The sequence below is a fragment of the Myxine glutinosa genome, chromosome 7 (genome assembly GCF_964187855.1).
Source record: "Myxine glutinosa chromosome 7, kmMyxGlut1.1, whole genome shotgun sequence".
NCBI classification, from domain to species: domain Eukaryota; kingdom Metazoa; phylum Chordata; class Myxini; order Myxiniformes; family Myxinidae; genus Myxine; species Myxine glutinosa.
Genome location: NC_136267.1, coordinates 58214839 through 58237856, shown reverse-complemented (window position 1 = coordinate 58237856; position 23018 = coordinate 58214839). Strand labels below are relative to the sequence as shown.

Here is a 23018-nt window from a genome sequence, read left to right as displayed (position 1 = left end):
AGGATCTGCAGAGAAGAATGGCAGAAAATCCCCAAATCCAGGTGTGCAAAGCTTGTCGCGTCATACCCAAGAAGACTCGAGGCTGTAATCGCTGCCAAAGGTGCTTCAACTAAGTACTGAGTTAAGGGTCTGAATACTTGTCAGTGATATTTCAGTTAAAAAAAAAAAAAAAATTGCAAAACTTTCTTCAATCTTGTTTTCTCTTTGTCATTATGGGGTATTGAGTGTAAATTGATGAGGGAAAAAATGAATTTATACGATTTCAGCATAAGAATGAAATGAATGAATGATCGTTTTAAGGCAATTTTCCCCCGCTAGAGCAGGGGTTAGCCTTGCGGGCCCCATGACAATCATGGTTCCCTGTTTGAGGCAATGTTTTTATGGCCGGATGCCCTTCCTGGCGCCAACCCTTAGTCGCCTCTTATGATGCGCAGGGATTCGGTGCACCTATTCTAAACCGGGGTACACACCGGGATCATTCATCCCAGCAAGCTGGTACTCAATTTGCCGACCTCGGAAGGATGACAGGCTGAGTCGACCCTCCTGGTGTTAATTTTGCGATCGACCGGGATTCGAACCCAGGATCCGAGGATCCCAAGCCGGCACCCTAACCGCTAAGCCAACACCAGTCTATTTCAGCACAAGGCTGCAACATAACAAAATGTGAAAAAAGTGAAGGGGTCTGAATACTTTGTGAATGCACTGTGTATGTATAATTATATATATATATGTATGTATGTATGTATGTATGTATGTATGTGATGTATGCATGTGATGTATGTATGTGATGTATGTATGTGATGTATGTATATATGTGATGTATGTATATATGTGATGTACGTATGTATGTGAGCCCTGGTGTTGGCTTAGCGGTTAGGGTGCCGGCTTGGAATCTTAGGATCCTGAGTTTGAATCCCGGTCGATCGCTGAATTAACGCCAGGGGGGTTGACTCAGCCTGTCATCCTTCCGAGGTCGGCAAATTGAGTAACAGCTTGCTGGGATGAATGATGAGTTCGTTTGGCGGATGTCTGGTCTTATTGGAACAACGGCAGCGAGTTACTGCATTAACCAGCAGCACTTGTGGTGTGCTGTAAAATAAGGGCGGGGCACTACGGGTATTCCCTGTGCATCTGGCCAGCCGCTGCACCACACTTCCCTTCCGGTTGTCGGGCCTCGGCCTGCCACTGGACTTTGGGTTGTTTGGCGAGAGGGAGCGACTGACTTCTGCGCAAGGTCTGTTGCTCCTAAAACGTTCGCGCAGTCTTTTACCTAACACCAACGCCGTAACGGCGGGGCGACATCATGATGATGATGATGATGATGTATGTATTTGTTCCAAATAAAATTATAAGTGCCACCAAACAGTACCATGTAAAGATTTTTGTGAACCTGCAATTGTATTTTCTGCTCACTAAGTACCATGATTGGCTCACGTGATGAAGCTCATTGCAAACTGAAGGGAATGAATTCTTTTTTTTTTTGTCCCAGATACAATCACCTTCCAATTCAAATGTTTTGGAAGAAATAATGAAAGTGACAAGAATGAAAGACAAAGGTAATTGTTGAATTCAACAACAAACACAAGTTTTTGTTGTATTTTGCTTTTGTTGTATTGGAGTTATTGGCAGTTACTGATGTAAATATAGTGATCTGTGATGTTTTGTTTTGCAACAGAATTGCAAAAGCTCAAGCAATGTTTGACTCTTTCTCAATTATTTGGCACATCAGACGACTTTCACTGAAAACTGAGATGAAACTATGCATTTCCAATGTCAAATCGTATCGGTGTTATTATACGGCGGAGAAACATGTCAAATGAGCAATGAAATGTAACACAAACTGACGATGTTCCACCAATTATGTTTGAGAGGGATTCTAAAGATTTTCCAGCCAAATATGGTTTAAAATGAGGACATGAGGAGGACTGGAGAAAGACATTGTGGCACAGGCCAAATAATGAAGATGACGATGGGTCGGACATGTAATGAGAAAGCATGAGGGACATTTGACTGAAGAAGCCATGTTTTGACACCAATGGGCAAAAAAAAAGAAGAGCAGAAATACTGAAAATGAACTTTGGTTAGAAATGATGATGTGGATATAAAGAAGAGATGGAAAACATACTTTGAGAAACTGCTAAATGAGGAGAACCCAATAATTCAGAAGAGTTGGACCTGCTGCAAACCAAGGGATAACAACAACTATCCAGAAGGAGAAGGTCGGGAGTGCATTCGCAAGAATACAACAACAACAACAACAATAACAAGTACAAAATTTTAATTAAAACAAAAGCCGCGTCGATGTTACACAATGCCGAGATGCAGCTGTGCCTATAACGTCGATGTTATAGGCACAGGACATTCCTATTGATTCGATTACTTGATGTTATTTTTGTGCAAAGTGAAAATATATCTCGGCAATTTCCCGTGTGGCGACGAATTTTTAATATATCTCGGCATTTTCCCGTGTGTGGCGACACGTGAACGAAGCTATGCTCCTCTCTCCACATTATTGTGACGACGTATAAATTAAATATTTCATCATGGCGATTGTCATCAAATGGACGAATTTTAAATATATCTCGGCATTTTCCCGTCTTATTTCAGGCGGTGTATGACTGACCATGCCGCGATTTAAACAAAATATATCCTGGCAATTTCCCGTATGTGGCGACACGTGAACGAAGCTATGCTCCTCTCTCCACATTATTGTGACGACATATAAATTAAATATTTCATCGTGACGATTGTCATCAAATGGACGAATTTTTAATATATCTCGGCATTTTCCCGTCTTATTTCAGGCGGTGTATGACTGACCATGCCGCGATTTAAACAAAATATATCCTGGCAATTTCCCTTATGTGGCGACACGTGAACGAAGCTATGCTCCTCTCTCCACATTATTGTGACGACGTATAAATTAAATATTTCATCGTGACGATTGTCATCAAATGGACGAATTTTTAATATATCTCGGCATTTTCCCGTCTGTTATTTCGGGCGGTGTATGACTGACCATGCCGCGATTTAAACAAAATATATATATCTCGGCATTTTCCCATCTGTTATTTCGGGCGGTGTATGACTGACCATGCCGCGATTAAAAAAAAAAAAAATCTCAATGGACTTGAAGTTACAGGCCTTTGAGAATTCATTTCGTTCTATAAAGGGCAACTTTCATCGGATTTTCTTCACGTTTTTTTTCAACCGAGTCGAAAACTATGTTAGCGACTGTGAAAAATGAAATGATATATCGAATTTGATTTGAAAGAAAACTGTGTGAGAGAGCAAGACACCACGGGCCTACAAAACAGGCCTCAAAGCTATGCGAGTTAATAAAATGGTGGATATTTGTTTATATTGTTACAGACGCGGTTGTGGATGTTAGTTTACCGAGCGGTTTGGTATGACCGCGTCTGCACAGTTTACCCGATTATGCTCGAACGTTGACTAAGTCGCGCTATGCTAAATCAATGATGGAAAAGACACAACGGCTGGGATTAAAATGACACGACACCAAGGGTTCAGTTCTCAAGACCTCCGGAGGAGGTTATAATATTGCGGAAGGTCAGATTACAGGAATGAGAGGGACAGCATAGAAAGGCAGGCACTTAGACACACTCTTATATTAGCCCCGACAGACGACAGATAAACGGGACAAAACTGACTCACACGGGGATTGATGGCAAGGAAAGCGGGTAGTCGATGGCTCAAGGTGCACTCTTGGCTCAAGGACAGAATCGACCCGCTCCGGTCCAGAGATGCGGGAGGTCTCACTCAGCGCTCGAAGGTGACTTTCTTTCTCCAAGCTGGGGGCGCATCTGATCTCACATCCGGTAAGTCGCTGCGTATATCCGGCGGGGAGTGACACGCCCTCGGCTCGTTAGCTCCGCCCCAGATGGAATCGGCCCGTTGCTTCTCATTGGGTGCGGGGGTTACCGGGCTCCGCCCCTGACGAGGAGCCGACAGGCAGCCCCTTCGTGGTAACCCCGTCGGCGCACATGGGTAATGGCGGCTAACCGAGCCGGAGTGAGGACGCACACTCCCCGCGCGCTGTTGTGGTAGTTGTTGTTGTAGTTGTAGTTGTAGTTGTTGTTGTTGTTGTTGTTGTTGTTGCATGGGGAAGATGGGAGGAGGTATGGGGAGGTCCTAAACTCACTACTGGTGCCATATAATCACATTCTGGTGCAACGAAGAGTCAGAATTAATGGAAACGAGTCCTTAACTGACATAGACTAAGAATAACTAGCAAGATGTCCGAAAGTTGTCTACGTGAGATGCGGTGGACCTGGGCACGACATTTAATGGGGGAAAAAGGGGAAGGTCGGTTCTACAGAGTGTTATTTACAGGCAATGGGACTAGGGAATGGGGGATTGGGGATAGTTGGGGAGTATTGGGGAAATAGGGGAATATTTACAAGCGGATATGGAGGCCAAATGCCATATCCGCAACATTGCACCCTTCTCTACCCTCGGGGCGTCCCGACCCGATAAATTTTTACCTATTTTAGTGTGGCACTCAGATGTAGTTCCCTCTACTATTAACTCTACCCTGAGTGCGACAGTTTTACGGATATTCACAAATGAGTAAATATGTCCCCCTGCGACGTTGCACCCTTCTCCTCACAGAAACACACCCACAGGATAACCGAATTGCGGAAAGAATTCGCAAACTAAACATACAGCCGGTAGGGAGCATTATTTACACAACTACGCTGCTATTTACACTACGATCCAGGACCTGTTTTTGGAGGAACACATGCAGATGTTATGCATAGAGAGAGCACGCATGCCAGCATCGATACACCAACCCACGAGTGCTCTGTGGCCTTACGGCCTTTAATAATGTGCAGAGCACCCCTTCCCAGCACCAAAAGCACCACCCCAGCACCAATCGGTGCAGTCACCATTGTTCATTAAAATAAAAACAACAACCCCTAACCCTGCAGGTGTTTCTTGCTCTTCGTGTGGTGCACTTGGCCTTCTGGCTTCTTTCGAAATAAAGAAAGGCGCCAACCGCGTCCATTTCTTTATTGTGGCCGTCAGGGGGCCAACTATTAGTGGTTCACCTGTTTGGCATAGGTGCCACGTTGACCCAGAGGTCCATCAATGGGTGGTGCTTGGCCGCAAAAAAACTGCGGTCCATGGTGGGCGGCCACAAACATTGCGGTCCATATGGCGTATCGATCCAGGCAGCAAGCAGCGAAAGTGCAGGCCCACAACTGCGTAGCCAGCACCTCTCTCTCTGCCCCAAAGCCAGATCCTCGGAGGTGGGAGACAAAAGAAGCAGACAAGTGAGTAAGGTGGTAAGGGCGCAAAAGTGCACGCAATGTAAGGTAATGCACACTGGGGGCACATGGGAACCAGGTGAGACAGGTACGTTCCTACCGTACGCCCCCCCCCCCCCACCAGGTAACCTACATGGCCCCTCCCTTACCCCTTACTGTATCCACAAAACACAACACTACCCATAAACATCTATTTTACAAATCAACAAACGTCCCTACTGTCTTCCCCGTTCCTCCCATAAACCAAATTCGTCTTCTCTCCCTCCTAACCAATCAAATTTGCCATTTTCAACTCTCATCAAAATTTGCCATCTCCAACTCAACATCATAATTTGCTATCACCAATTCATCATCAGTCCCTCCTAGGGAGGGAGAGATGGAATCACCCCAATGTCTCATCCACGTCGTGATGCGTCTCACAAATCCTCACAGCAATTCTCATTTCTGCAACACAAACAAAGAAAACACAGGTGTGGAGTCATCATCATCACCACAGGCAAGTGGCTGCGTATGGTGCGACAGGTTCATCAATCCTAACTATTTCCTAAATGACTTTAACAACTTTACACTACCCGGGGTCTTTCTCCGGCCAAACCATTGGCCCTCTTACACTATGGGTTCTAAAAACCAATTCCCATTGGCCAAACTGTGGTGCTTTTCAATTTGGGGTCTCACTCCCCCGATTCATCTCCCGGTGCCCTCGCACAATTTCTGGGCCGCGACGTGTACCTCTCCCAGCGGGTCTACCCACTTGCACACCTCCACCACTGCAGTTGCCTCCGAGCTTACCTGCTCCTTACCCTAACCTAACTACCTGGGGAAGGCCCTCTGGCGCTCTCCCCACTCGGTGCCCTCTCTGGCACTGGGCTACCCGGGTCCGTCCTCCGGATCCTCGGGCCCCATCCACAACTCTACCGGCTCCCAGAGCCCACCTGCGGCCTCACCTGGCCGACATCCTCACAGTGGTGGAGTGCCCAACCAACTACACACACTAACAGGCTACACGCCCAGCCATTTCCACAACACTAATGCACCCATCCACAATACCATTCTGCAACCGCACCACAAATGCCAATATCCAACCACAATTTACCTATACCCTCTACCTAACACTTACACTACCCGCCCCGGGTACTCGTGAAAGGGGTCCACTCTTCCCCCATCCACACCTCCGTACCACTTACTCCAACTCTCTCCACACACCTGTACCTGCACACCTGTGCTCTCACACCTGGTGCCACCTGCACCCTTCTCTCCCCAAGCGCATTCGCGCTGATCCACACACTCACTACTCACACACTGCTCCACACACTTGTCCAGTTGCACACCTGTGCAATCACACCTGTTCAATTCTCACACACACGGCATCATCTCAGCTAACTACTCCCTTCTGAAACTTGCGCTTCCCAGTCGTCCCTTTAAACTATTGCGCTCCCTCGTCATTATCATCCACACTAATCTACCTGCGTCCCCACTACAGGTATCAGTCACTAACTAACCTTAACGTCACCTAATGTCATCTTCGCTAGATCCCTACAATATATCCTAACCCACCCGGGCTAGTTTTCACTGCCATACACCCCATAATCTATTGCTCCTTTGCCCCCACATGGGAAGGGTGGCAGGGATGCCACCCTTACCCACTGGGCCCATCGCTCACTACCAATTTTGCACATCAAATTTCAACAAATCAAAAATTTGCCAATCACTACCCATCATCTGCCAATCACTACTGCCAATCCATTGCCAATCATCAAATTTTGTTTTTTCTCTAATTTTGGGTCCAAAACACTAACCTCATCACCCAGTCTACTCACTAATGCCTCTCGGTGCGCCAATTCCTGTCCAAAGCCCGGCTTCGTAAAGCCAAGCCATGAATGCGGGTTGTTCTGTGCCAGCGGCTGGATACATCCCGCATTCGGTGCAGGGAAGGAGGTTTACCCGGGCCGAGATCCCACGCACCATCTCGGCACGGAGCCATCCCATGGCTCGATCTCGGCCTGCCGGAATGCCTCACCAAAAAGTGGTCGCCATGACGACCCTTTCTATCGGGCTGCCCGCTCCACCTAGTGGAGCCTGGACGCGGCCGTTCCAAGCGAGGCCCGGCACGCACCGAGGGCCCGATTCGGCTAAAAGTCGACCTAACCTCTAACCTGGTTACCGTCGATGCTTCACCTGGATTCTTACACCCCGCAGCCCGTTCCTTGCTCACACATCCAGCCGTCTCCATGCTCCTCGTCGTACCTTTCCTTACACACCCAGGTACTCTCATTCCACTCACAGCCTTGGTCACACACCTGACCACCGAACACCTTGGCACACATTCGCCGCTCGCACACCTCACCAACACACCTTCGCGCCCCCTCCTCTGTCACCTCCTCTGTGACAATCACAGGTGTGCTCTCATTCGCACACCCAACCACGTGCCTCACCACCAACTCCAGCGTGCATTCCCACTCACGCTCTACCATTCCAGGTGTGCATCCTTCCATTCCAGGTGTCCATCCTCGCTCACCTGTCACAACCAACTCACGCTCCTTGTCACTCACTCCTCTCACCACCACTCTTGACAACGCACTCACCCTTACTCTTGACAGCGCACTCTTTCCTCATGCACCTGTCCGTTACACACCTTTCTCGCGCACACTCTCCCGTTACACCCTCTGTAACACTCACCACAGGCGTGCATTCTTCCTTGCCTTTGACAGCGCACTCTTTCCCCATGCACCTGTCCGTCACACACCTCTCTCGCGCACACTCTTGCGCACACTCTCCCGTCACACCCTCTGTAACACTCACCACACCACGCTTCCATGTGCTCCCTCGCACACGCGCTACGACCGACTCACTCTCGCCAGCACCCTCACTCCTTGGCACGCACTTTTTCCTCACACACCCCAGAGTCGGACTTTCTCGCACACCTCCTCTTTCGCACACCAGACCTGTCGCACACTTCACCAACGGCCTCTCACGAACACCCGGGTCCATCTCGACCCCCAAGCTTCTTAAATCCCCTGGCACATCATACGCACGACCATATTGGTCACCACTTACACCGGGTCCTCTTCCTCTTCGCTTCTCCTCCATCACCTGCGAATCCCTCATCCGGTTAATGAGCACATCATCACGATCCAGACACAGACTTTGGACCAATTCTTTTATCTCCTCTTTTATCTCTTTCTTATCCTCTCTCCGTCGCTTCTTAATTTCGCTCACCCCTTCTTCCACTTCTTCTAATTTCTGCTTCACCTCTTTTATTCCCCGGTACGTCTCCTCAAGCTCATCCTCTAAGGCTACCTTGACCGTTTCCATGTGCGTCCTCACCTGCCGGTCCTTCGTCTCCATTACCTCTATCACCTCGTCCAACCTCGTTGTCAGTCCCTCACGTACCATCTGACATTCCCTCTTCGTCGCTATCAAGTCATCTTTTAGTTCTTTCTGTGTCGCTTTTAATCCTCCTAATACCGCAGTGTTCCTTTGAACCTGCTCCGTTACTTCTTTTTGTCCCTCCGTCAGCTGTTCCACCTCCTGCGTCAGGTCCTCTATGCCCCCTTGTAACTTTACAGTCCCCTTTATCACCTCCTTCTCCATGTGCTCCTTACAGTGCCTCACCTCCTCGCGCACTCCTCCGACCTCCTTACCCACTCCTCTTCTGATCTCCTCTCCCATCACTTGCATCTCCTGCCCAGATGCCACCCTCATCTGCTCCATTTCCTCCCTGTGAGCATCCAGTTTGGTTTCTACCCCCATTCTGACCCCCTCTATCTGCTGCCCCATTTGTTTAACTTCCCTTTCCGCTTGGTCCCTCATGTCCCTCAATTTGCCTTCCATACTGTTTTCTAACCCCTCTAACCCCTTTTTCATCCCTTCCATTTGATTCTCCTGAACGGCCATTCTGTTTTCTACCCCCATTAACCCCTCCTGTATTTCCCCTCATCTATTGTCTAATCCCTCTATTCTACTCCCTAACCCATGTTTCACCCCTTCTATCCCATTGTCTAACCCCTCTAATTTCTTGTCTAATCCCTCACCGGTACCCCTCGCTTCGTCCCTCATTACCCCCATTTGGCTCTCTAATCGCTCACTATCAGCCCTCATTTGCTCACTCTGAGCATCCATCCGATTCCCCATTTGTCCCATACTGCTTTTCAAACCTCGAATTTGGTCTCCCAATTGCTCACTATTCTTTTCCATAAGGGCCGTCATTTGCATAAAAAAAAGATTCAAATCCCCCGGTGGCGTAACCACGGTCGCGGGCGTGGACGCCGTGGCCATCTGCGAGGCGCCATTTTGCGCTCCCGCAACGTCGGGCGCAACGACGCTATTTTGTGCGTCTGCTACCCTCACTGCTTCGCTCTCCTTATGTCCCTCATTTTGGTCCTGGACCGACCCTGCCTCACTCTCCTCTACCGGACCCCAGCCGACTTGGTCTGCCATAGCGCGACTTTCAAAATTCGGGTTTTTATATTTTGTAAAACACAATCAAATTTCGCCGTTATAATTTCGAGCGCGGGAAACGCGCTCCGGATCGAATTCTACCTCCCAACACCAATTGTTACCCTAGTGGTACAATTGGTGTTCCAAAATTTGGGCCTAATAAATTTAGTCCCAGGTCCGAATCCGACACTCCTGACACCAAATGTTACAGACGCGGTTGTGGATGTTAGTTTACCGAGCGGTTTGGTATGACCGCGTCTGCACAGTTTACCCGATTATGCTCGAACGTTGACTAAGTCGCGCTATGCTAAATCAATGATGGAAAAGACACAACGGCTGGGATTAAAATGACACGACACCAAGGGTTCAGTTCTCAAGACCTCCGGAGGAGGTTATAATATTGCGGAAGGTCAGATTACAGGAATGAGAGGGACAGCATAGAAAGGCAGGCACTTAGACACACTCTTATATTAGCCCCGACAGACGACAGATAAACGGGACAAAACTGACTCACACGGGGATTGATGGCAAGGAAAGCGGGTAGTCGATGGCTCAAGGTGCACTCTTGGCTCAAGGACAGAATCGACCCGCTCCGGTCCAGAGATGCGGGAGGTCTCACTCAGCGCTCGAAGGTGACTTTCTTTCTCCAAGCTGGGGGCGCATCTGATCTCACATCCGGTAAGTCGCTGCGTATATCCGGCGGGGAGTGACACGCCCTCGGCTCGTTAGCTCCGCCCCAGATGGAATCGGCCCGTTGCTTCTCATTGGGTGCGGGGGTTACCGGGCTCCGCCCCTGACGAGGAGCCGACAGGCAGCCCCTTCGTGGTAACCCCGTCGGCGCACATGGGTAATGGCGGCTAACCGAGCCGGAGTGAGGACGCACACTCCCCGCGCGCTGTTGTGGTAGTTGTTGTTGTAGTTGTTGTTGTTGTTGTTGTTGTTGCATGGGGAAGATGGGAGGAGGTATGGGGAGGTCCTAAACTCACTACTGGTGCCATATAATCACATTCTGGTGCAACGAAGAGTCAGAATTAATGGAAACGAGTCCTTAACTGACATAGACTAAGAATAACTAGCAAGATGTCCGAAAGTTGTCTACGTGAGATGCGGTGGACCTGGGCACGACATTTAATGGGGGAAAAAGGGGAAGGTCGTTTCTACAGAGTGTTATTTACAGGCAATGGGACTAGGGAATGGGGGATTGGGGATAGTTGGGGAGTATTGGGGAAATAGGGGAATATTTACAAGCGGATATGGAGGCCAAATGCCATATCCGCAACAATATGAAGCCTCTCCCACAATGGGTGGAGCTATGGTTCCCAGAATGGGTGGAGCTTTGAGGTTTTGTCTTCTCTGCAAGAACAAGAACAAGAAGAAGAACAACAACAACAGCAGAGGGCACTCTATGAGCAGCGTCTGCGACGCGGCTAAAAACAGGCATTTTAAGGCCATTTTTCCTGCTAGAGCGGGGGTTAGCCTTGCGGGCCCCATGACAATTTTCTCCATTTTGCCCTATTTTCTACATCTCCCCTTGTTTCACCCCCTTGCACGCATTTCTTCTGCCACCACCTTTAGCCAAGTCTTTCTCAATCGTCCCCGTCCTCTTCCGTCCACATTCATTTCCATCAATCTTCTCAAACAGTCACTTTCATCCTAACTCAACACATGACCAAACCATCTCAACCTGTTTCTCTTCACAGCATCAATCACAGTCTCTATTCCCATCATCTTTAGCAATTCATCATTTGGCTTCCTCTCTCTCTCAACAATACTCCATACATCCACAGAACCTTTCGCATTTCCACCCTTTCCAGCCTTCGTTGCTGCTCTACGTTCATTACCCATGTCTCACTCCCATAAATCATAACACTTCACACACATGCAGCATACACCTTTCCCTTCAGCTTCAACAACACTCCCCCCCTCGTCAGCACGCCACTCAGTTCCCAAAACTTCTTCCATGCACATCTCACTCCAGCAACCATAGCCGTGTCTGATCCACCTTCTCCATTCAGCACGTCACCTAGGTAGGAAAATGTTTTCACACCTTGCAGCTTCACACAGTCTCCAAGATCCAACTCAACATTTCCTCCATTTGCAGCTCCCTCTGTGCACACCTTACACTTGAATGTAGCTTCCACACTGGTTAATGACCCTCTCAGACCACCACATTTTCGATGAACCCACTCAGCGCACATTGTACATTGAATGGAGTTCACTCCAACACCCTTCCTGCACACAGTACACGGACACTTCCCAGTTCTTTCCACCTCACCACATGCTTTACCACTTGCCATCACCTTCGTCTTTCCGATATTCACCTTCAGACCTTTTGCCTCCGTGCATTCCTTCCTCTTGTTCATCTTCTCCTTCAGTCCAGCCATACTCTCCCCAATCAAGACCAGATCATCTGCATACAACAACTCCCACGGCAAACCCTCCTTTACGTTCCGAGCCAGCACTTCCATCACAGCTACAAATACAGTCACGTGAAAAAGTAAGTGCACCCCATGTAAAGTTTTGACTTTTTCAACATATTTCAACATACAGCTATTTGATCTTAATTTCAACAATATTGATAGATAAAGGTGATATAATATAACAAATATCATGAAACATTTACATTTTGTAGTCCATTGTATAATTTAAATAAACATAAATGCAAATTTTGCATGTGGAAAAAGTAAGTATCTGCCGTATCATGTGGAAAAATCCTGCTCTGCCGCTCTATCTCACCCTCTCTCTGTTCTTTTCACCCTATCTTTTGCTCAAGGTCATCTGCCAGCATCCTGGAAATCAGCTAACATTACCGCTTTACACAAAAAAGGTGCAAAAACAGATCCTTGCAACTACAGACCAATCAGCCTGCTCCCAATTATCAGCAAAGTCATGGAATCCATCATTGCTTCGGATATGAAATCTTTCCTCTTCTCCAATGGCTTGATCTCTGATCATCAATTTGGTTTCAGACCAGGTCACTCTACTCTGGACATGCTGCTTCTGCTGTCTCAACAATGGATGGAGGTCCTCAATGCCAAACAGGAAATCAGAGCTGTCTCCCTTGACATATCACGTGCCTTCGATACGGTCTGGCACCCAGCTCTGCTCACCAAACTCTCCTCCTATGGTATCCATGGAAATCTCCATGCATGGCTTGCAGACTTCCTCTCTGGTCGTAGTCAACGTGTGGCCCTGAATGGATTTCTCTCATCTCCCCTTCCTGTTCAGGCTGGAGTTCCCCAAGGCAGTGTGCTGGGCCCTGTGCTTTTTCTGGTCTTTATCAATGATCTCTCCGACTCTCTGGAAAATCCTCTCTATCTCTTTGCTGATGACTCCACTCTCTGCCGCTCCATTCCTCTTCCCTCAGATCGGCAGTCTGCAGCCTCCTCACTCTCTGAAGACATGGACAAAATCACAGACTGGTCAAACAAGTGGAACATGTCTTTCAATCCTGACAAATCTCACTCTCTTACTATGTCTCTCCGAAAAGATCGACTGGACAACCCTCCCATCTACTTTCTCAACAATCCTCTCCAAGAAGTTCTGTCGCTCAAGCTTTTGGGTCTCACTATCTGCCGTGATCTTTCTTGGGAAAACCACATTTCCAAGCTGGCCTCCAAAGCCAGTCGCCGACTGGGCATCCTCCGTCGTGCGAAGTCCTTCCTCGGCACACCTGAGCTCCTCACCACATACAAGGCTTTCATCCGCAGCTCAATGGAATACTGTTCTCCCCTATGGGCTGGTGCTCCTGCCTTACACCTGGCTCCGCTTCACGCTGTTGAATCCAAAGCTTTCAAAATCATTGGAATCTCCCGCGATGAAGCTATCTCTGAGGGCCTTTCACTCACTCACCGCAGGCAGGTAGGTGGTCTTTCTGTCTTCTACCGACTCCTCTCCGGCCTTGCTCCCCCAGCTCTCTCTGTGCTCTGTCCCCCAAATATTCCTACAGGTCGCACAAGATCTGCCAGCAACCCTCTGATGGTTAAACTGCTGAAATCTCGGCTCTCTGCTCACCTTCACTCTTTCATTCCTCTTTTCTCCCGCCTCTGGATCAAACTCCCACACTCCCTTCAATCCCACTCCTCCCTCCAGGTCTTTAAAACAGCTGTTCACCACCATGTCTTATCTTCCCCCATCCAAAACCTTGATCTTTTCTACCCCCACTAATTCACCCCAGATCCACCTTGTTTGAAATTCCAACTTCTTTCCTGGAAGTCCTGGCAGTGTCCATATATTTATACCTCTCCCACCCCCACCCCCCCTTCACATGCCTCCCCCCCAAAGCCCTCTCCCTCCCACAGATCTCTCGATGTCTCCATGTCTCTCGGTCCCTGGTCTCAAATGTTGTGTTTGTGTCCTTCCCCCTCTCTCCCCATCTTGTCTACCACTCCCGATGTTATTTGTTTTATGTGTCTGTTTGTCTTTCTGTGTGATTAATGTTCGCCCTTTCACGAGCCTCGATCTTGTATACAAAAAAAAAATTAAAAAATAAATAAATAAATAAAGGTACACCCCTACATTTATGACTACTTCAAATACCTAAAGTTAGAATCAGGTGCACCAGCTCACGTGCAAATGATTAGAACATCGTTAGAGAGGATCTTGGAGGAACCTGTCTTATAAAAACCTCAGACATTTATTTTGGTTTGCTCTTTGTTGTTGGTGTGTGCCGTCACCATGCCTAGATCAAAAGAGCTCCCTGAGGCCTTCAGAAAGAAGGTTATAGATTCCTACAAGTCTGGGAAGGGATTTAAAAAGATCTCCAAACAATTTGAAATCAATCATTCGACTGTCTGGAAGATCATCTACAAGTGGAGAAGATTCCAAAACAACTGCCAACTTGTTCAGGTCAGGCCTCCCCAGCAAGTTCAGCCCAAGAGCAGACCGCAAGATGCTGAAAGAAGTCTCCAAGAACCCCAGAATGTCATCACACGACCTGCAGATAGCTCTTGCGACTGTTGATGTCAAAGTGCATGAGTCGGCCATTAGAAAGAGGCTGCACAAATTTGATCTGCATGGGAGGTGTTCCAGAAGGATACCTTTGCTGTCCAGAAAGAACATCAGGGCAAGACTAAAGTTTGCCAATGAACACCGAGGCAAAGACCAGCACTTCTGGAACAATGTGCTCTGGACAGATGAGTCAAAGGTCGAGCTATTTGGCCACAGTACCAGAAGACATGTTTGGCGAAAACCAAAGTCAGCATTTGAGCACAAGAACCTGATACCAACTGTAAAGCGTGGTGGTGGAAATATTATGGTTTAGGGCAGCTTTGCTGCATCAGGGCCTGGGCAGCTCACCATCATAGAATCCACTATGAATTCCTCATTGTACCAGAGGGTGCTTGAGGATAATGTGAGGCCATCTGTCGGCGAGTTGAAGCTCAACCGAAGGTGGACCTTGCAACATGACAATGACCCTAAACATACCAGTAAATCCACCAAGGAATGGCTGAAAAGAACGAAATGGAGGGTTCTGTAATGTCCAAGTCAAAGCCCGGATCTAAATCCCATCGAGATGTTGTGGGGGGATTTGAAACGAGCTGTGCATGCAAGAAACCGCTCAAACATCGCACAGCTGAAAGAATTCTGCATGGAGGAGTGTGCAAAAATTTCTCCCAGTCGATGTCAGAGACTGGTAGACAGTTATAAGGAACGCCTACTTGCGGTTGTTTCTGTCAATGGGGGCAATACCACCTATGAGAGCCAAGGGTGTACTTACTTTTTCCACATGCGAAATTTGCATTTGTTTATTTAAATTACGCAATGGACAAAAAAATGTAATTGTTTCATGATATTTGTTGTATTATATCTCCTTTATCTATCAATATTGTTGAAATGAAGATCAAATAGCTGTATGTTGAAATATGTTGAAAAAGTCAAAACTTTACATGGGGTGTACTTACTTTTTCACGTGACTGTAGCAGTGGACTTAGTACCGACCCCTGATGCACTCCCACCTTCACCTCAAACTCACCACTGTTTCCGTTTTTCATCCTTGCAGCTGTGCGTGCGCTCTCGTACATTGCCATCGCCACTCTGAGCAACCATTCCTCCACTCCTAACTTCCTCAATGCGCATGTCACTACTTATCATTGCATCAGCAAGAATGAAGAATTGTAAGGTAGTTAGTTGGGCATCGTGGGATACCTGCTGAAGTATTGTTGGTGTTGGGTGAAATGGTTGCTGACATCTTGCTACAGCTGGTCAGGGACAATACCCACGTTCAGGTCCCAGTGGGGCAATTGTTCTCCGAGTTCAGCAGACCCCTCCAGTGCTTAATAGGGTTCTGAATTGTATTGTCTTGATGCAGGTTTCTCATATGCGTGCGTGAGTTGGTCCAGCAGGCCGCTGAGTTCCACTTACCCATCAGATCCCTGTGTTGTTGCAAAGATTCTTTGGAGACAGCAATGGCCAGTTTTCCACCTTTGGCACAGTTGTGTAGGGTTTTTGCTTTTACGGTGTCAAAGCTTGTTGAGGAGCCAGGTAGAGCACAGATAAAATGAGTGGAGGTGAGTTGTGAGTCTGCATTTTGGGAGTTCCCATTTTGGGAGGTGTTGAGCAGAATCGATGTTTGAGCATCCATTATTCAATTATCCATTGGCAAAGCAGTGCGTATTCAAAAAAAATGCGAGCAATCTTGAAGCTCTGTCTCTGGGCATTGTTGTTTGACATGGTGAAGCATAATGGAATAGGAAATTGTAGCCGTTTGAAATCAACCGGGCAGTCACTTTGGTGCAGCGGGATGAGAGGATTGAAAAAAAATCTTCTCCACTGAACTGAGCAATCAAAATGACTGCTTCTATAACATGTGGCATCCATTGCTTTACCACCAATCTTTTTCCATTGCATTGCTTTGGTGCCATCCATATTCCTTCGTGGCATAACTAGGCATTCCATCTTTTGAACGAGTTGAATGAACTTGCATGAGAGGGTTCCAAGGAGTTTAGAAAATCATTGGGATAGGTCATGGCAAAATATAAACGGGCAAATTATCAGTATGTATGTTTGTATGTATTTGTATGTACATGCATATATGTAACATGCAAATAAGTGAGAGGATAAAAATGATGAAAAAAGTGATGGATTGACTGTTTGCAAATGTGCATGAATGCTTGATTCGATCAGCAATCTTGAGCACAGAGAGAGATCTGATTTTATTACAGTGCCAAAGTTAAAGCTCTTCCTTATTGACAGAAAACAGGTCACTGGAGTGCGAAACAAAAACATTGGTCTATATGCTCACAGTCACTACTGGAAACGTAAAAGCTGCTGGAAAACCGAGGGTGTTGGGCATGGGAAAACTGAAAAGGGGCAGGAAAACCACCGGGATTCGGGGGCAAGGCAAGAGAGTGGGCAAGGCAGGGAACAGGAAATCCGGCGGTGGAGGCAGGAGAGCTGCTGGCCGGGGGGCAGTCGAGCTCGGGGGGCAGTCGAGCTCGGGACTGAGGAGGGGGCAGGTGGGTTGAGGCGAGGCAGGAGAAGTGACGGGGTGGGAGGAAACCTGAAAAGGGGAGCAAGAGAGCCACCAGGGCTGGCTTCCATTCTTCCATGCTTCCATTTCTTTGAGCTTGCTTCCATTCTCTCCATTCTGAGTGAAAACCGTTAAATGTTGCTGCTGGGTCAGATGATAAATCATGTGATACCTGATATTTCTCAGGATCATGTTCCATCTTTATTGATCATTCCATTGACACAATCCTGTCTCTGAGCTCTGCAGGCAGTTCCTTCGACCTTATGGCTTGGTTTTTGCTCTGATATGCATTGTCAGCTGTGAGACCTTATATAGACAGGTGTGTGCCTTTCCAAATCATGTCCAATCAATTGAATTTACCACAGGTGGACTCCAATCAAGGTGAAGAAACATCTCAAAGATGATCAAGAGAAATGGGAGACACCTGAGCTAAATTTAAAGTGTCATAGCAAAGGGTATGAATACTTATTTCAATGTGATATTTCAGTTTTTTATTTTTAATTAATTTGCAAAACTTTCTAAAATATTGTTTTCTCTTTGTCATTATGGGGTATTGAGTGTAGATTGCTGAGGGAAAAAATGAATTTGAACGATTTCAGCATGAGGTGGCAACATAAAATGTGAAAAAAGTGAAGGGTTCTGAATACTTTCTGAATGCACTGTACATACATTTAAGTGCCTTTATTATTTGACATTAAGGGTCGGCCAGGTGGCCCAGAGGTGTGCAGACTCGCATTGAAGCCAATTAATTTGGGTTTGAATGGCGTCACAGTTACAAACTGTCATCCTGGTGTCTCACAGGCAGGTTGACATGAATTTGTTTGTCGTCCCTCAGATGGACGTTAAAGTAGGCGTCCTGTCTGCTGGCATTAGCAAGTTGACGTTAAAGTAGGCGCCCTGCCTGCTGGCATTACCTGGCTGACATTAAAGATCCCAAAGATGACAAATGAAATTACAAATTCTTACTGAAACCTACAGATCCCTGGTGTTGGGCTAGCGGCTAGGGTGCCGGCTTAGGATCCTAGGATCCTGGGTTCGAATCTCGGTCGATCGCCGAATTAATGCCAGGGGGGTTGACTCAGCCTGTCATCCTTCCGAGGTCGGCTAATTGAGTACCAGTTCACTGGTAATTCCCTGTTTGTCGTTGAAGGTGGCAAAAAGGGTTGGCGTCAGGAAGGGCATCCGGCCGTAAAACATTGCTTCAAAAAGGGGACCAAAAAAACAACAACTACCACGGTCCCCGAAAAGGCCAACCCCCGCTTTGCGGGGGAAAATGGCCTCTAAACGGTGGTTTTACTGAAACCTACAGGGAGCATTGCATCAGCGGCATAACTACACTTCCAGCAATGATGCAACCATGAGCCATTTGCTGTGTATAAAACGAATGAATGAATGAATTTGACATTGATGTGTTGTTGTTTTCTTTTGTTGATTTATTCTTCATCGTTGCAGGTTTCGTTGAGCAACTGAAGGAATTGGCAAAGCATAATGAGCCAGCAATTGGTAGGTGACACTCCCTTTGGAGGAGGGGGGGAGGAAGCAGGAGATATGAATACACATACTGAAACTGTGACAAGAATCTTTACCCCCCCTCGAAAGATGTTTTTGTGCAGTCTTGATTTTCTTATTGCTATATTTGATATGGCCGTGTCAATTGAAAAGGAGCTGCATTGCCAAGAAAAAAAAAATCTACGTCCCCTTTCAAATTTTTCACCTTTTGTTGCTTTGTAGCCTGGAGTTAAAAGGCATTAAATCAGACTTTTTCCACCTTTATTTACACATCGTAACCCCAACTTCTGAGTGAAAAACAAATTCTGCAAATTTCAGAAAATTAATAAAAAATACTAAACTGGAATAGCATGGTTGGATAAGTGTCCAACCCCCTTATAATAGCAATTGTAAATTACCCCGGGTGTAACAAGTCACCTTCAAAATAACACACCAAGTTAATTGGCCTCCACCTGTGTTAAATTGTCATGATTCTGATTATTTCAGAATAAAATCAGCTGTTCCTGAAGGTTGCCGAGGCTGGGTCGTGCATTTCACAGCAAAGACTCAACCGTGAGCACCAAGGAGCGTTCAGAAGATCTCTGGGATAAAGTTGTGGAAAGGCACAGATCAGGGGATAGGTATAAAAAATATTTCAAAGGCCTTGAATATCCCTTGAAGCACAGTCAAGAAAATCATTAAGAAGTGGAAGGTGTATGGCACTACCAAGACACTGCCTTGATTAGGCCGTCCCTTCAAACTGGATGACCAAGCAAGGAGACTGATCATATGGCACCAAGAGGCTAATGGCAACTTTGAAAGGGCTACAGGCCTTTATGGCAAAGACTGGTCACTGTGTGCATGTGACAACAATATCCCAAGCACTCCACACATCTGGGCTGTGCGGTTGGGTGGCAAGAAGGAAGCCATTACTCAAAAAGCCCACATTGAGTCCCGTTTGAGTGTGGTATGCAAAAAAAAAAAAAAAAAATCTCGAGATTCTGAAAGCCATGTCGCAAAGAGTTTTGTGGTCTGACGAAACCGAGTGGAACTTTTTGGCCGAAATGCAAAACGGTACGTCTGCCATAATTCCAACACAGGGCATCACCCAAACAACAACATCCCTGCTGTGAAGCATGGTGGTGGCAGCATCATGTTATGGGGATGTTTCTCAACAGCAGGGACTGAATCACTTGGCAGGATAGAAGGGAAAATGGTTGGAGCAAAATACAGAAAAATCCGAGAGGAAAACCTGCTGCCCTTTGCAAGAAAGCTGAAATTGGTATGGAAGTTCATGTTTCAACATGACAACGACCCAAAGCACACAGCCAAAGCTACACTGGAGTGGCTAAGGAACAAAAAGATAAATGTCTTTTTGTGGCCCAGTTAAAGCCCCGACCGAAATCCAATCAAAAATCTGTGGCATGACTTGAAGATTGCTGTCCAGCAATGCTCTCCACGCTACTTGACTGAGCTTGAACAGTTTTGTGCCGAAGAATGGGCAAATATTTCCCAATCATGATGTGCAAAGTTCTTAGAAACCTATCCCAACAGACTCGCAACTGTAGTTTCTGTCAAAGGTGCTTCCACCAAGTATTAACTCAGGGGATGGACACTTATCCAACCAACATAATCTAGTTTTGTATTTTTAATAATTTTTTTTTGAAATTTGTTGAATTTGTTTTTCACTTTGGAGTTGTGGTTTATGATGTGTAAATAAATGTGGAAAACGTCTGATTTAATGCATTTCATTCCAGGCTATGAGGCAACAAAAGGTGACATTTTTCTCCATGTCCTGCAAGCAACACTGAAACTGTCCACTCCAATTTCATATTGGGGCACTTTGCTTTCACCATTGCATGTTTGTCAGTATTTTGTGACCCAGTTAGAGTTCTCTGAGACGAGATGCACATGAAAAGTTCATGTTGTTCACTTTTAACTGTCGTATGTGTGACGCCGTTGCACAATCTTTCAGTTGCATCAGGGGTACTGTTTCTTCCATTGTCTTGATGTTGTGTCCCTGGAACATTAATATGGGAAGTTTTAATACTTGTTTTATTTTCGATCAATTGTTCCCTAAATTGTTGTTGCTTAATGCAAGTGACAAAGATGAATTTTGCATTAAAGGATGATTCCATGAGCTGGCAGTGGATTGCGCTATTCTACACATATTGCAAAAATTGTCATCACACCCCTTTTTTGTCAAAGCTGAGTTCAGCTGAGTTCATTCCCGACCACGTGTATTTATGAGGAGCATGCTGTATCCACTTTTGGTACATACCTTATGCATTTTGTAAACCCCTTCTCAACTTGAAATGTTGGTGTCCCAAAATTCTTGCTTTATCCACCAGGCTGAGAGCTGGTATTACGTGTAGCCTTCATATACAGTATGCATCGGGAGGTGCCATATACAGTATGCACCATCATAACATGGAGAGCCTCTCAAATGTTCGCCTTCGGTTTTTCTATCATATGGGAACTGTTTGCAAGATCGTGTTTTTGAGCTTTCACCACAAATAAAAGCATGGAGGGGTTAAGTCGGGAGTATAAGGTGGTCATAAATCACAATAAATGATGTGATCTTCATAAACTGTACTGACTGCATACATGTTCGTTGTGGGTTGTCTTCGGGACAAATCATTAAAAAGTATGTACGATGCAATAATGTGGGCCGAGGCATATCTGTTGACGGCGCGACGTTGAAGACTGCAGTTTGAGTTGAATAACAAATTGAGATCCGTCATATTAATTTAAAACTAAAACTTGGGGATGGAATATGCAATTTGTCAATTAGCCAGTGTGATTCGGTCTTGCACTTACTGTTGTCTTCTTCTTCTTCTCTCACTACTCTTCCCTTTAAAAGGGGTGATGTCTATTCGTACCAATCTTTGCCATGTATCGACGATGACATTCCTCCACTTCCCCCTGTCCTTGGCCAACTCTCTCCACTCTCCAACCACCCCACCTAATTGCCATGACTCCTCACACAATCTTCCCATCTCAACCATAGAAACCTTGTTTCCTCCTACCTTGCTCCCTCAACCTATCTGCTCTTCACCATTCTCTTCCTCCATCTGCACCTTGTGTCCAGCTCACTTAAAGCAAGCTTTTTAAAATTTATTTTCAGCCCACATTTTTACCAATCTCCCTGTCAAGCTCATGGGCACACGAATCTTCCCCCCTCAGTTCATCCATCTTCCCGCTGTCCACCCTTTTCACTCCTGTAATCCTCCTCACCCACTTGTTCTTGCAGACCTGCAACCCCTGTTGTTGTCACTCTGTCAAATAGTCTTGTGATGCTCATTAATTTGGCATGTTCAAAAACGGTGTACATGCTTAGTTTGGCTTGTTCGGATAAATGAATAATGAATAATGGAAGTTGGAAAGAAAGGAGGGGGCAAAATTTCGTGAGGATTTTTTTGTTTTTGAAATGCTTTTTGATTTTCTATTTTTTATTGTCTTGGCATGTTTTAAAATAAAAAAGAATGCTGATTCTGATATGATTGATTATTCAGCATTTGAAAAAAGAATTAAGCGGTTGCTATCCATGTTTGTCTGATTATGATACAGGTATAAATCACATCACCGAGCACTTGTGCAAAAATAATCCGAGTGCATTGCCGTACTACACCTGTGAACTATGTGATGTTCGGGCTACACGGATGACGATCCTCAGCCACCTTATCGGATTCAAGCACAGGGAAAATGTTGTGGTAAGGGTTTGTTTCTTAATTTTCTATTTATCTGTTACACCCTTGTCTTCACCTATTACATAACATTGCTGTGATGAAAAGCCTTTGATTGCTTTGTGTGCCAAGCATGAATCGAAAACTCAAAACAAATGTTGACACATGATGAGCAATTTGAAAATAGGATTATAATGTAACTGTGGCCAGATGGTGGCATGTTTTTCGCTGCGACGAGCAGCTCCATGAGAGGACCACGTTGTTGTCCCCCGTCGCACCGCGGAGCGAAAGGGGGACTATGGTTTTCCCCTCCATGCATGCGTAAGCGAATGACCGCATTCGAATTTGGTGTGTGGGTGCAACCCACGTCAAAATCCAAGATGGCCGCCACCATGTATGTCTGATGCCATGTATTTCTGAAACTTGAGCTGAATATCTTGAAAAATAAGCGAAGTACCAACTTCTAATCTGGTATGTGGGTCTATCTCGGCACAAGGCAGAACGCTATTGAAATTTGGGTCGCCACGTCAACATCCAAGACGGCCACCGCCATGTATGTCTGAACCTTGTGAGATGAATATCTTGATAAATAAGCGAAGTACCAACTTCTAATTTGGTGTGTGGGTGTATGTATCTTGGCATAAG

General features: G+C 46.3%; 1 protein-coding gene across 1 annotated transcript in view; it reads left to right on the top strand.

Annotated features, from left to right (window-relative positions):
- LOC137431274 (uncharacterized) overlaps positions 1-23018 on the top strand; it is a 117225-nt gene that overhangs the window by 50386 nt on the left and 43821 nt on the right. The window contains exons 8-10 of the mRNA XM_078781789.1: positions 1490-1556; positions 18652-18702; positions 22258-22400. Of these exons, the coding sequence (XP_078637915.1) occupies positions 1490-1556; positions 18652-18702; positions 22258-22400 (261 nt within the window). The remainder of the gene's footprint in view (positions 1-1489; positions 1557-18651; positions 18703-22257; positions 22401-23018) is intronic.